Consider the following 15,132-nt stretch of genomic DNA (forward strand, 5'->3'; position numbering starts at 1 on the left):
AACTGGCCTGACATTGTTGTTCAAGAGAACCTCATTATATCTCTCAGCCACTCGCAGTAGGTTGATCAACTTATTGAAAGTTGTGATTTTTTGTTATCATACTCCAGCCTATACTGGTTCGCTATTATAAGTGCTAAAGTATGAAAAGTGGAAAGAGTCTTCTGGATCATATCATTTTTTGTGAGTTCCTTTCCATAGAAATTGAGAAGTGTCTTTAGGCGTAACATGTCCTTGTTGAAATCATTGACCATTTTGTAGTCAAGTAAGCGAATTTCATTCCACTAAATGGTCAGTTATGGGAGCAAAGTGTCATGAATGTTCCCAAAACATCCGTTAAGGACATCCCACAGTTTTTTGGGTGTCTTCAACTGAAGGTACTCCCAGCGTAGGCTAGGATCAATATGTCGCCTCAGAAACATTAAAGCATTTGTTTTCACCTTATTAGACGGTACATGGTCTTTGGGGTCGATAATGGTGGCAGTGTAGTCTTTTGCTACAAAAGCAGTTTCCACATCGGAAGTGCGATGTACTCAAGTCCTTCTAAGTCCAAAATGTCAAATTTAGGTCAAGTTAGATTAGCCATCTACATAAACAAAAGAGGAGATATAAATTACGCAGTCATAAAGATATCCACGTGAATTATTTTCCCAGAATATGAATTAGATTTCAAGACCAAGATTCGTAATGGTCACTTTTTTTTTTTTCCAATGCTATGTGAAACTGCTTTATCACGGTAAGTATGTATTTATAATGTGCGTGAATTTTCATTATCATGACAAAATGCAATTTATATGTAGCATTCTAAATAAAAAAATTATAATATAAAGGCATGCATAGGGGTAATTATATAAACTTAAATAAAAATCACAAAACATGCTCAAAATTTCATAAATAATATATATCAAAATATATATGGCATGTTCAAAATAAAATATAAGCAATAACATAATATAAAGGCATGCGTAGGCATAATTATATAAGTGTAGAAAAAAATAAATAATAAAATATAAAGCATGCTTAAAAATAGTAAACATAAATAAAATTCACATGTTTTAGGTTTCACGAATATATGTAACACATATAATAAGATATATGAAAAGTGAAATATAAATAAGGCAGCCAAAAATATATATAACATACTTCCTCTCAGTTTTCAGCAGTGGGCCTTGTTCTTTTTCTTTTCTTTCTTGGCCGCAGGGCCTGTTTTTTTTTTTTTTTTTCCTTTGGGTCGGGTCACCTTTTTTCTTTTCTCTCTCTCTTTTTTTTTTTATTTTTTTCCTCTCTTCTTCGCGTCATCTGTTCTTTGTGTTGGTGTGGAGGAACTGCCGGGGGGGGGGGGGGGGACGCAGCGACAGGGCTTAGATATGACAGCGGGTTGAGGACCTGGGAGCAACGCGAAGGAGGTGCAGCGTCGCTAGGAACTGGGCTGCAAATGCCGGGAACTGAGCACCGATGCCGGGAACTGGGCTGCTGTTGGTGCCAATTTCGACATCAACGAGTCAACGGAGGTTCCGTTGAAATCCAAGTGTAAAGTGGTGGGGTTGTTTTCTTCAAGTGGGCCTATCTTTTCCTTCGATTAGTTTGGCTATGTGAGTAGCCCTGGTCGTCCACTTATGATTGAAGGTATGCCCTGGTAGTCCTGTGCCTAGCCTTGGTCGTTCACCTCTTGTGACTGAAGGTATGGTCTCGGGCTTCCTTCACCTGATCCTGGGCATCCAAGCTACCTTGTTTGGTGAAACTGATAGTCTCGTCTCGGACTTCCTTCACCTGATGTTGGGCTTCCTTCACCTGGTGTTGGGCTTCCAAGCTCCTTTCTTAGGTGGAACTGATGGCCTCACGTCGGGCTTCCTCCACCTCGTGTTGGGCTTCCAAGCTCCTTGTTGGGTGAAGCTGATAGTCTCGTCTCGGACTTCCTTCACCTCGTGTTGGGCTTCCAAGCTTCTTGTTGGGTGAAGCTGATAGTCTCGTCTCGGACTTCCTTCACATAATGTTGGGCTTCCTCTACCTGGTGTTGGGCTTCCAAGCTCCTTTCTTGGGTGGAACTGATGGCCTCACGTTGGGCTTCCTCCACCTCGTGTTGGGCTTCCAAGCTCCTTCTTGGGTGAAGCTGATAGTCTCGTCTCGGACTTCCTTCACCTCGTGTTGGGCTTCTAAGCTCCTTGTTGGGTGAAGCTGATAGTCTCGTCTCGGACTTCCTTCACCTTGTGTTGGGCTTCCAAGCTCCTTTCTTGGGTGGAACTAATGGCCTCACGTCGGGCTTCCTCCACCTGATGTTGGGCTTCCACCACCTCGAGTTGGCGGAGCTCTATGGAAAGGACTATGCATTTTGGCATAGCTTTCGGAGAGAAGAGAAAGTGAAGTCCTCTCCTCAGCCTTGTGAAGGCTGGGTATTTATAGGAGAAGAGAGTTGACGTGGAGAGGGAAAGGCATGGCTCAATCCCATAAAATCGGGGTGTCAGCCCCCCACTCTCTGCCTACTGAAACTCCAGGATGGGCTGACAGAGTTGGTACGTGACAGGTGTCACCACGATGTGGTCTGGTTTGGTTGAGATGGAAAGGACAAAGTATGGGTTATTCCCTAAAATTTGAGTGTCAGCCCATACCTTCTGCTTGCTGACACTCCAAGGGATGGCTTTGACAGAGTTGGTGACAGGTGTCACCACCATGTGGTCCGATATGGTTGGTGAAGGGTCAGAGACAGGTGTCGCCTATCCAAGCTTCCCTTTTCCTGGAATTACTCTTAGGCCATGCCTTATGTCGGAACTTGACACGTGGCATGGTTGGTGAGATTTTGCTTTGATTAGTGCTCCATGTCTCTTCATGACGATTACATGTGCGTGAGCTTGGAGGTCGAGGCTTTAGCCTTGGAGCTCGTGGTCATGATCCTTAGAGGTCGAGGCTTCTAAGCTTGGGGGTCGAACTCTTGGTCATGGGGGTTGAGACTCTTGGTTCCTTTGGACTGTGATATTCTAGTAGTGACTTCGTGATATGCTTTTGCCTTGCCATCCAAGATGGTGAGTCAATGACATGGTGACCGTCCAAGACTTAAGAGGTGGAGATCCAAGGTTGAAGACTTGGAGTACCAAAGTGAGGCATCTCACTAGTCATGATTATTTCCATCTTAGGGTTATCTTTTCTTTCTCGATGAAAGGTATAAGTGCCTTGAAAGGTCAGAGTCCTACGTGGACTCTTTGACATTTCAACGCCACCACGTGGAATGGGTTGAAAAGTCAAAAGTATTTGTCGAACCAAATTATGACATCAACAGCTGCGATCGGTGATTCAGGTGGTGAACGCTGGGAGGAGGTGCGTGCAGGTCTGCTGGAACGCACGAGGATGAGCTCCTGGAGGCTGGAGTGCGCGGGGATGAAGCGCGAGGCTAGGCTGGAGGCCGGTGGTGCGCTGCAGGCCCGTGTGTTAAAGGCGGCAAGGCTAGGAGGGCGGCTGTAGGTGAGGAGCTACGCGGGGTAGTAGGTTAGGATGCAGGCTGCTATAGGCGAGGAAGGAAGGAAGACGATTTTTTTTTTTTTTAGGGTGGCAGCAGAAGAGAAAAGTTTTTTTCTCCTAGGGTTTAGGTTTTTTTTTCTTCTCGAAATTAGGGTTAGAGATTCGTGCTGATAATGTGTAAAAGTAAATTGAAATTGGTCTACTCATTTCATTTCATAGTCCCTTTATATAGGGATAGAATTACAACGGAAATATCAATTACAATAATTATACTAAATGTTGATTGAGCTGTAATTGCAATTCCTTGATTCCCTCTTCGTCAGTCACTTTGACGAATGAACATAATGTGATTTTCCTTTAACACAAATACGATTTTATAATAGGTAAGAATTCTATAAATCGTAAATTTTTATTTGGTAGTCGGTAGCTTTTCTAAAATAGAAAAACCTTGGCATCTTATGGTAAGGTCAAAATTCAAATTCTACAGACCACAACGTAATCCACATTCATTAAATATCACATCATATTCTACCAACTTCATTGCAAGTCTTATACATTGAAAATTTCACGGTTGAGTCGCAACGTAGTTATTGTTCGTTGAATTGAAAATATTACTTCGAATCTATTTCAGTCCTAACACAAACGACCACATGCGATCTTTAAACATTGAATAATAGTCAATTTAGTCTCCAAATTATCTCACAAACTGAGTAATTCTCAATAAACATTACACTAGAGTAATAAAAAACAAGATAAAATAATTTGCAAATGTACATTTATGTGTTTTTATTTGATAAAAACTGTGTTTCTAATAGTTGAAGAGTTTACAATGATGAGATCCGGTGCCGCATGGTAGAACATGACGGACACATAACTAGACCATTCACATTACAAGTTGTACAAGGACTAAATTCACCGTCACAATGAACCCTATGACTTCCATCACATGTTTGGCATAGCACAAACTTGATTCCTCCACATAAGTCACACGGTCTAGAGTCTACCACCGGTAGCCATTGCATCATTACCTTCAGATCACCACTTTCATGGAGTTGTCGGATCTCTTCAACCCCACCAACGCATATCCCACTGATGAAGACCATAGGCAAAGTGAAGGTCCTACTTCCCATAAGCTCTTGCAACTCCTCGAAAAATTTTGTGTCCATTGACAAATCTCGTTCGTCTATGGGAACACAAAATCCTCTAAAAATTGATCGGACAACCTTACAATCCTCGTAAGTTCTGCGCACTACACGTAGGCTCGTATAATAGATTACCACACGGCGATCATCGTCGTGTATCCTACTTGGGCGCGCAATGTGGTGGGCCCACAAGCGAAAGACTGTGGTGGATGTCTTGGCCCGATGTATGATAGAAGCTCTCCTCGGGGTGAGGGCTTCAGGTTCGGGTTGGAACAAGCTCCGGATGTCTTTAAAGGACGAGCAAGAAAATCGTCTACGTGATCGCGGTGTTTTGATTGTTCCCACCTTGCTTGGTGATTTCAAATTCAACCATGATGGTGCAAACATGATGGTGAGAGGGAAAGATTATAAGAACAAATGGAGGATTCTGTCTGGAGGACGAGGGGGGGGGGGGGGGGGGGGGGGGGAATACAATGCTAGGGAAGAAGAAGGAGACTGCTCAAAGTGGGGTGGTGTTTCGTGGTGTGAAGGGATATTTAAGGACGAGCAAAGCCACTATTGGGGTACCTTAATACAGAAAGGATATTAAGTTTTGGTCCGATATAAGCGTAATTATAAATTTCCAAAAATAGAATGGCAAAATACCAAATGACGAAGAGAAATCAAAATTTCCATTGCATCCGGTGTGCACTGTGATATATCATTTTATGATTGTTTAGACTAAAAAAGAAATGTATACCGTAGTAAAAACAAATTCTATATTTGAATTCACGTAAAACAAATTCAAGTAAAATTTACGGTCAATGATGAAGTCTACTATATTAGGTTGAATTCCATATAAGGTGATGTGCATAGGCAGCCATTCTAATGAGGATCACTTTAATGAGGATTAGTTGAAGACTTTCTAATCAACGGTTTGGAAAACTCAATTTTCGATTACATTTTGACAAATCAATTATTAGATGTTTATGTATGCATGAGTAGATCACTTATGAAAATCTTCCTCCAAATTGCTATTCGTTAAGGTACCGAACTAGATCAAATAAATAGATTAAATAAATGAACGAGCCAAATTTGTCAAACATGAACCGTTCATATTCATGACTGATAAATTATGTTATGAACCCCTTAAAGATTTTCAATTTAGTTGAAGAAATGCATAAATGATCTACATACAAATATCTAACGATTGATTTGCAAAAATGTTTAAAGTCCTCAAAGGAACTCAGTATAATCAATTTGCTAGTTGGCTAGTTGGTAGCGGTCTAAAAGCCGAAAATTTCGGTTTTGTTATGGTACGATATAAAACGTAATCTATATTCATTACATGTAATACCGACCAAGGTGTAATCTTTCTTTCTTTTAAAATTACATAATAACTGAGTGCATGCTAAACTACTCGAAGGTACTAGAAACCCAACGTTCTCTTCTAGAGTATTATTTCCACACTAAAGACACAAAATTTACTCAGTTCGATAGGAATCTTACCAATATATACCGTACAGACTGAATGTGGGGTTGGTGGTCATATGAAAACCGGAAATCTTGGTTTGGTTATGGTAACGCCAAAATCAACAAAATCAAATCTTACCGACCACAATGAAATCTAAACTCATGAGTAATAATTTAAATTCGAGTTCTAACCTACTAAAACGAACATTCAAACTTTAAAGTTTTTTCTTTGTTAAGTAAAACTATATAGATTACAAGTAAAAACCTCTGATCAGAAACCATTTTCTAACGAATCAAATGAGAGAGTTGATGTAGCTTCAACAATAATGCTTCCAAACCAAATCTTTTCACCTTTAGTTCTGTGCCTTTAGTTTGCCAAGACATATAACGTTTGCTTCTCTGTAAACATGTTTGAACTCTTAAAACTATGGAACTGATAAAGACGAATTTGATGTTTCAAAACAGTGGTAGAATTTACCCAGCTAATTGATCTTTTTCACTTAAGCAGTCAATGAGTACTAATTGTTTGATTTGCGGAAAGTTGAAAACATTCTTCGAAGTTCGAATATCTCCAAATGAAATATGATGGGGTTTGCATGTATATGAAATGTAGTTTTCTTCACCCACTATGAAATATAGAGTGCAAATGGAACTTAATTTTCTTTAACAATAACCAATTATAACAAAAGAATCTTCCATTAAAACAGATGAATAAAAGAAAGTTCAACTTGAACTTATGAATCCCAAATTAAACAGAGGAGAGCTTTCCCATTACACAACACTGAGTCTCATTATCTCTTTCTTGTCTCTTCTTCTGGGAATCTGAATTTTACTGTCCCGCAGTTGAACATGAAGGGCACGTAATCATGCCATTCATGTTGCAGTCCATACAAGGGCAAAACCCATCTTTCTGTCTGTAGAGTTTGTGGCTTCCGTTGCAAGTCTGGCAGAGAATAAATCTCAGCCCTCCGCATACATCACAAGTTTTGGACTCCACCACCGGGAGCCCTTGGAGCATTGTCTTTAGCTCTCCACTTTCATGGAGCTGCCTCACCTCCTCGGCTCCACCAATGTAGTCTCCGCTGACGAAAACCATGGGCAAGTTCAAGTCCTTGCTCCCAGTGACCTCCTCCAGCTCCTGCACAAACTTGGAGTCCATTGACAGATCTCGCTCGTCAATGGGGACCCGAAACCCTCCGAGGATCGATCTGACCACCCTGCAATCCTCAAAGGTCCTCCGCACCACACGGAGACTCGTGTAGTAAATCACTACACGTTGGTCTCCGTTGCGCACTTTGCAGCCACTTGGGCCCTCTACGCCGCGAGCCCATAGGCGCAGGAGGACCGTGGTGGACATCTTGATACGCTGCAAAATGGAGGCACTCCTCGGGCTCAGGACCTCGGTTTCGGGTTGAGATTTGCAGAGGTTTTGGTCCTTTTGGATGTCTCTGAAGGATGAGCAAGAAATACTTTTGCAAGAACGCGGTGCTGGCGCGGGTTGGTTCACCTTGCTCGGTAATTTCAACCATGAGGATGAGAACATGGCCATGAAGATCGAACAGAGAGAGACTAAACAGCAAATGTGTGGGTTTGTAGAGGGGAAATGAAACCTGATTAGCTTTTGTTGGGTGGTGTTTAGTGGAGTCTGGAGGGCTATTTAAGGCAAACCCTAAAATGGTAAGCGACGTTAGTACTAGATTGGAAAATAATAATATTACCTAGTTTGCTCAAATCTTCTATGTATAATTATGGGTGCCAGTTGAATGCTCAGGCAGTGTATAATTATGGTTTTTAAGTACATGCAATGCATCCAATAAAACAGTTAAAGAGATTTATTATGGGTGCAAATGAGTTGTTCAGAATATAAATTAAGCAAAGGTGGCAGATATAATTCTCCACGTCCAGATTGGGTTCTTGCTGTTGTGTCCCATTTGGCTAACTGCTAATAACTTGGAGAATTCAATTCTATAAATTTGAATCGATGGATGTTCTTGTCTAGTTCTTATTATCCATTTTGCACCTAATCGATATATCCTACCTCTATTTATTAATTTATGCATGAAACCACTACGAATTCTGTGAATAACTACTATATTTGTTGCTTATGATTATATTCAGAGTTTTGTTTATGTTTATACAAGATATTCACAAACAACTGAACCGTCGGGATGGTGATATCAAAGCGTCTATTGTTGATATTGTGGAAAACCATTGTCGGTATATAGTTTACCCAGCTTTGCCCGACTCATTATGTACATACAGTTAGTAATGTCTCAGTTTTTAGAGACGTTCGAATCAATATGTAATTATTTGTTACTTAAGAAATCAATAGATTTCTTAAAATTAATGGAAATCTTTTTCAACTATTTGCTTGTCCATGATGCATTTTGTCCCTTTCTATTCGGCTATCTTAACAATATCCATTTGTTGAATCATTCATGTAGTCCCTGCAAGGTTCTTGAACAAATTAGGGCAAATTCTTTCTATGGTACTTGAGGTATGATCAATTGGACACTTTGGTACCTGGTTTTCAAAAGAGGACAGTTTGATACCAAAACTTAGGCTTCATATGATGTTTTGATACTTTTGTTAAATATAAGGATAAAATTGACATTTAGAATATATGTATAAAAACAAAATAAAAAAACATGAGTTTGTGAGTCTTCATCATTTGGAAGAAAATGAACATGAATTAATGTTTTTAATTTTTTTGATGACATGAATTAATACTTTTGAATATTCGGATACCAAATTAGTTCAAACCACTAGTATCTAGAATCAGATTCTATGCACCGTCAGTGCATAATATTTTGTTATTTTTATTTTAATTTTATTTTTTGTGGTCTTATCCGCACCCATGCCAATCCCTTCATTATCTTCAACACCCAATTGCAAGACTGCGTTTTTTGAACCTTCTTGGCCTTTGAAACTTGGATTCAGAATGGGTATGATCGAGTTTGTTAGATTTTGGAAAGAGGCCAAATGGGTATGATCGAGTTTGTTTTCTTCTTTCACCACATACAAAACAGAAGAGGATTGAAACTTAGATGAAGAAGAAGAGCGAAATGGAGCCCATTTTGGGAGGGATTTTCCGACTAGAAATTGGCAAGCTGCAGCGGGGGTTTGGTGAGAAAAGGGAGAGTGATTCAGAAGACATAGAAGCTGTTGTGGACCAAAAGAAGACTGTGAATCAGAGCAAGAAGAGAACCGGGTAGTTTTTGTGTTTTGAAAGAAGAACAGAAAGGTTTGATCTTCTCAAGTCTTTGAAGTTTGAACTCAACTTTCTGACACAAATTAAGTCAAGCACGTGAGTAGCACAATGTCAGCGCTTATGCACTGACGGTGCACAGAATTTACTTTAACGATATCTTTTATAATCGTTTTTCATTAATAAAAAAATGAAATAAAATAAAATAAAATAAAATAAACAAATGTCATATTCACATAAGACAATTCCGTGATCCTAAAACACGTGGCATATGGGACCCACAGAATCACGTGAATTCGACTACGCGCCAACCAACTAACCTCCATCCGTCTTCCCCCTTCAAAACTCACACTCACTCCCTTCTCTCTCTCAGTAGCCTAGTTAGTTTCGATGGAGAATTCGAAACTGGTCCAAGTCTCGGAGCAAGAGGTCCGAATCGACTTCACCTTAAACCAAAAATGCCGCGCCAACGTCCGCCTGACCTCCCTGAGCTCCACGTGCCCGGTCGCCTTCAAGGTCCAGACCTCCTCCCCTCACAAGTTCCTCGTCAAGCCCCCCACCGGCCTCATCCCTCCCTTATCCTTCGCCACCTTCCAGGTCGTCCTCAAGCCCCAGTCCCACCTCCCCGCCTCCTTCCCCCGCTCCCCCGCCGACCGCTTCCTCATCAAGACCGCCGAGTTCTTCCCCTCCTCCGCCGGCAACTCCGACTCCCTCGACTCCTGGTTCAGAGGGGCCCACACTCGCGACCTCAAGCTCAAGGTCGCCTTCGTGGGCCCAGTTCTTCTGCGGCACGCCGTGCACTGCGGGGATTGCGAGGCGGTCAGGAATATAATCAGGCGGCAGAGGACGATTCTGGCGGAGCTGACGCCAGGGGAGGCCGAGTCGCTGCTCCGAGTCGCGACCGAGTTGGCCGAGCCGGAGAGGATGATTAATTTGCTGCTTGAGGCCGGGTTGAGGATCGAGGCGGGTCTGAGGTTGGATCAGGTGGATGAGGAATTGGTGCGGAACGGGATGGATGAGCTACGCGTGGCGGAGGCTTCTGATCGGTTTGCTAGTGTTCTGGGTTTGAGGGATTCGGGACCGTCGACAGCAGAAGACCCCAGGATAACTAAAGGTCATGGCCATCGTCCACGAGTTGCTACTGATAGTGATGTAAGTGTTTCTTCTTAGTTGTACTGGTCTTGCATGCACCTGATTAAGCATTTTGTATTTCGATCTGGACAGTGAGAGCCTTTAATTTATTTTTTGAATGCATCAATTATTTTATGGCTACAACTTACAACCACCTTAGCACAAGCATATAGAAACAAATCACATAACTTTTGGGATGATGCCAATAGCTAATGACTTTCAAACGAGCCTAGCTCACTCTGGTTACTATGAGTTCTAATATTTTCATATCCATAAGGGGTGCATGATAAGGCTAACCAGGATGTTGTTGTTGTTATTATTATAGGGGTTATATATGATGTACAGATTGATCACAATGTAGGCAAATGTTTGGTTATATTGCTTGGAATGAAGCCAATAAGCTAATGACTCTAAATGAGTCCCACTCTGTGAGGCCTAAATTAATATGCACTCGATCTGTTGGTCACTTGGTCATAAATCCAAATCCGTATGAGCTAGGACAAATGTTATTATCATATGTTATGATAGAAAAATAATCAAATGTGGGTGTTTAATGTTTTTGATTATGTTGTTTGGGGGCTGATTGAGTGGAACTTGCAGAAGCTAGAATTGGGGGAACAAATGTTGATGGCAGCGCGAATCGGGGATTTGAAAGATGTGGAACTGTTGTTTCTTGAAGGAGCAGACATTAGCTACTGTGATCAATATGGCTTGACAGCTCTTCATGCAGCAGCCATTAAAGGGCACAAGGAGGTTGTTCTGATGCTGGTCGAATTTGGGCTAGACTTGGAATCCAGAGACAGTGAAGGCCATGCGCCGCTGCATTTGGCGGTTGTGGGGGGCAACTTGGAGACGGTTGAGATGTTGATACAGAATGGGGCAAATGTGAATGCCAAGAGCAAGAGTGGGGCTACTCCTTTGTACATGGCCACAGCTATGGGGTATGATGATATCACTGAGTTTCTTATCAGCAGAGGAGGCTGAGATTGCGAAGGAAGCAAGAAAGTCACTAAGTAGCTGAGTTTTGATGAAGACAAGAAGTTGAATTGGAGTTGTGGGAAAATGATGAAGAGGAGAAGTTGATTCAACTTCACCCAAATACTTGTAGGAAGCTTCTGTTTTAGGCTTTATATCCCACTTTCATGCTTTTTACAGATCAATATATTTCGTGGTTAGTTTACTCGTTATATAAGATTGGTAATGGTTTAGTCGTCAAATGGGGATGTAGCTCAAATGGTAGAGCGCCCGCTTTGCATGCGGGAGGTACAGGGTTCGATCCCCTGCATCTCCACATTTGTTTTGTATATTTGTACAATTTATTTTCCTTTGTTTCAGCAGACAATTTCAGAAAGAGATGTGAAAACAAATAAAAAAATAAATAAGAGCCCAAAGCAAGACAATTTTTTCCATCATATATATTACAGACATCTACTAAGGAATTTCAACCAGAAATTTTGAGTGTATCTTGAATGATCTTAGCAAGTAGTTTAGCAACTTTAGCTACAAAAGAAAAATCCACTCGCTCTAAATGATTCAAGATAAAAGCTATTATCTAATCTTAGATTCTGAGTAAACAATGCACAAGGTGAAACCCTAAATTGTTAAAGATAAATTGGTCTTCGTTTACTTGTTTGTCAGGTATCAATCGCTTCTTAACCCTTTGCTGTCACTTCTTAACCGCTTTGCATAGATTATTCTTCATCGAGATGAACGGCTTCTTCAACTTGTACTGACAATAGCTCCCTAATTTTGCCAAGGATTTAAGTTGCATGTACTTAATATCCTTATTGATCTCATGTATTGTTTCCCTCAATTCATCATTGTTCATAGCCATGTCTTTTTCTAGGGACTTGTTCACTGCAGATTTTTCCTTTATGGGTGATTCATCGTCATAAACAGGCTTTTCCTCAACTTTAGCACGTCCTTCAAGTAGTGTAATCTGAATATCAATGGCGAATTCATCGATTTCAAGCTTGTCGATTTTTCTTTGTAATCGCTCCCTTTTCTTCTTAGATTTATGCACGGCATATAGGTCAAGTAGTTTAGGAATGACTTGTATAGCCTTCTTGGTCTCTGCAGCTGCAGCATATTGTTGAGCCTTTTGGTTTTGTGCGCGGACCTTCTTCTCAAGCTCTTGCTTCTGTTTCTCAAGCTTCTGATGTATCTCTTCCAATTCTTTAAGGTTCTTAAGCTCTAGGCTCTGTTTATCAAGGTCCCGTTGATGGAGATGGGGATCGAATTCTGGCTCATCTCTTTCAAAGATTTCAAGAGACATGCTTGCCTTTACTTTTCCCTTTTGCTGAAGAGACATTCGTTTCCAAAACACACAAGAACTGACCCTCCAACGAAATCACTAGGCGTAGTAACAGTACCTGATTCTATGCGCTCTTTCTTCTGCTCTGAAAATCAAGACTTTGGATTGGAACTGAATATCCTAAAACTAGGCTAACTTGAAGAATTTAATTAGCCTTGTTCCTTTTTTATATAGTATCAACTTAGTTCTTCTCCTTATAGAATATGGAGAAAACCTAATTTTATATTACCTAAATCTGGACTAAAGAATCTAGATAGGATACGGAGAAGATCATAGCCGAGAAATTTCATATTTTTTGGCCATAACTAATTTTTTGGACAAAAATAAATACCAAAGTAAAATGCAATTCCCAATTTACCCGCGTTATTTTGAAGTCCCTACTCCTACCAACCTCACACACTAGCTCTCTCCGTCACTCCAACTCGGTCCAAATGTACGGCCTCCTCTCTCTCCTCCTCCTCCTCCGCTTCTTCGCCGCCGCTGTCTCCGCCTCCTCCACCTCCTTCCCGGACCGCTTCACCTCCTCCTCTCTCCGGCGTCACAAATCGCAAGAATACTTCGAGCTCGGCCGCCCTCTGCCGTCCGATCTCCTCCCCCCGTCCTGCTACCGCCGCGTCCTCACCCACTCCTTTGCCAACACCATCAACGGCCCTCCCTTCTCCGCCCCATACACCCCTCCGCCGCCCTCCGAATCCTCCGTTTGCTCAGCCCCATGGTCCCACGTCGCCCTCGAGTTTCGCGCCAAATGCAAAGGCGAGCAGTACGACCGCATCGCCGGGATTTGGCTCGGCGGCGTTGAGCTCCTCCGTACCAGCACCGCCGAGCCGACCGAGAAGGGAATCTTCTGGAAGGTTCGCAAGGACATCACTAAATACTCCTCCGTCCTAGCTCGCTGCGATCTCAACCTCACCATGATGCTCGAGAACGTCGTCGATCGCGTCTACACCGGCGTTTACCACGTCGAGGTTCATTTCCTCTATTACAAGGCAAACGTCCCCGTTTCGGAGCCGAGGGTTTCTTCGATCCTTGGAGATCAAACTTTCAACGGTCAAAAATTGGGGATCGTTGTTCCCGAGGAGCCTGCCGATTTGATCGTTCCGATCTCCGACGACGGCGACAGAGGGTTTTGGTTCAGAATCGACAGCGAATCGGATCTCCCTTCCAAGCAAATCCAACTCCCTCGGAACACACGACGTGTCGTTCTTGAGCTCTACGTTTCGTTTCACGGCAACGACGAGTTCTGGTACTCGAATCCGCCCAATCTATACATCACGACGAACAATCTGACAACCGGACGAGGAAATGGAGCTTACAGAGAGGTTTTCGTGACGGTCGACGGCCAGTTGGTGGGATCGGAGGTGCCGTTTCCGGTGGTGTTCACCGGCGGGATCAATCCTTTGTTTTGGGAACCGGTGGTGGCCATCGGAGCTTTCAACCTTCCTTCTTATGATTTCGAATTGACGCCGTTTCTGGGGAAGCTTCTGGATAAGAAGGCTCATAGCTTTGGAATTGGAGTGACCGATGGAATTTCATATTGGCTCGTTAATGCCAACTTACACATTTGGTTGGATCATAAATCCAAGGCTGTGAAAGCTAAATCAAACTCGTTTCCTTCGCCGGCGGTTGAAGTGAAGCGTAATGCTCAGTTCAAAAAGCTTGACGGGTCGTTCAGGATCAAGGCAAGGAGGAGGAGTGACTTTGTGGGGTGGGTTAAGTCGAGCTCAGGGAACTACACTACCACATTCTCGCAGAAGTACAAGTTCAGCAGCTCGGTTAGTTTTGGGAAGAACGGGACGTACAAATTGGTGAACCAGAGGATCAAGGCTGAGAAGGAAGTGAGGGTTGTGAGTGAGATTGGTGTGGTGGTTCTTAGAATTAGGGTTAAGGGAAGGTACCCTATTGATGTTATTACAGCTACTCTACCAGGTAAGAAGAAAGACACCTATGTGCTCCTCACCAATGTCACGCATTCGGTGAAGGAGAGGAGCTGGCACGGGGGATATTTGAGCCGTGTTAACAACATTCAAGATTCAAGAGGGTGGATGGAGGTCAGGGATCATTCTGTTCTTTCTGGAACAGCAGACACTCAGCAGAGCTTCGGTTACAAAGATAACTTTGGCTGCTACTCGCGCACTATTGGCGCTGTTGATGGCAGCTTGATCAGCGATAATTCCAGCTTTCATTGCATATCTGCTGCACGATTCTGATCTCCCTGCTCTTAGATCCTTTCCCTATTGCAAAATTTCAAAACTTAAAGCTAATCCTAGCTATCTATTTGTGTTTCTTTCTAATCTAGCCTGGCTTCCTAGCCACTTCATCAGATTGTAATAATGTATAGCTCTGAGAACCTCAGGAACTCTTATGCATTTGTTATTTGTATTTTGTCTCAAGAATCAAGATTAAAAATGAGAGATTGTAAAATAGATACATGAACGCTG

At 42.2% G+C, this 15,132-nt stretch overlaps 3 protein-coding genes and 1 non-coding gene across 4 annotated transcripts; 3 read left to right on the top strand and 1 right to left on the bottom strand.

Annotated features, from left to right (window-relative positions):
• Nucleotides 1-6,870: 6,870 nt before the first annotated feature.
• Nucleotides 6,871-7,590, bottom strand: LOC112171174 (uncharacterized protein At3g28850). The gene has a single exon (XM_024308399.1). The coding sequence runs from the start codon at nt 7,588-7,590 to the stop codon at nt 6,871-6,873; it is 720 nt and encodes a 239-aa protein (XP_024164167.1).
• Nucleotides 7,591-9,570: 1,980 nt separating this feature from the next.
• Nucleotides 9,571-11,759, top strand: LOC112174122 (protein VAPYRIN). The gene is made up of 2 exons (XM_024311840.2): nt 9,571-10,401; nt 10,981-11,759. Exons 1-2 carry the CDS (start codon nt 9,640-9,642, stop codon nt 11,362-11,364), a joined length of 1,146 nt encoding a protein of 381 aa, XP_024167608.1. The 5' UTR covers nt 9,571-9,639; the 3' UTR covers nt 11,365-11,759.
• TRNAA-UGC lies at nt 11,599-11,671 on the top strand. Its single transcript has one exon. It is a non-coding gene; the product is annotated as a tRNA-Ala (tRNA).
• Nucleotides 11,760-13,049: 1,290 nt separating the features above from the next.
• LOC112171641 (peptide-N4-(N-acetyl-beta-glucosaminyl)asparagine amidase A) lies at nt 13,050-15,121 on the top strand. The gene has a single exon (XM_024312173.2). The coding sequence runs from the start codon at nt 13,126-13,128 to the stop codon at nt 14,899-14,901; it is 1,776 nt and encodes a 591-aa protein (XP_024167941.1). The 5' UTR covers nt 13,050-13,125; the 3' UTR covers nt 14,902-15,121.
• The last annotated feature ends 11 nt before the right edge of the window (nt 15,122-15,132 follow it).

The sequence above is a fragment of the Rosa chinensis genome, chromosome 1 (genome assembly GCF_002994745.2).
Source record: "Rosa chinensis cultivar Old Blush chromosome 1, RchiOBHm-V2, whole genome shotgun sequence".
Taxonomy (NCBI): Eukaryota; Viridiplantae; Streptophyta; class Magnoliopsida; order Rosales; family Rosaceae; genus Rosa; species Rosa chinensis.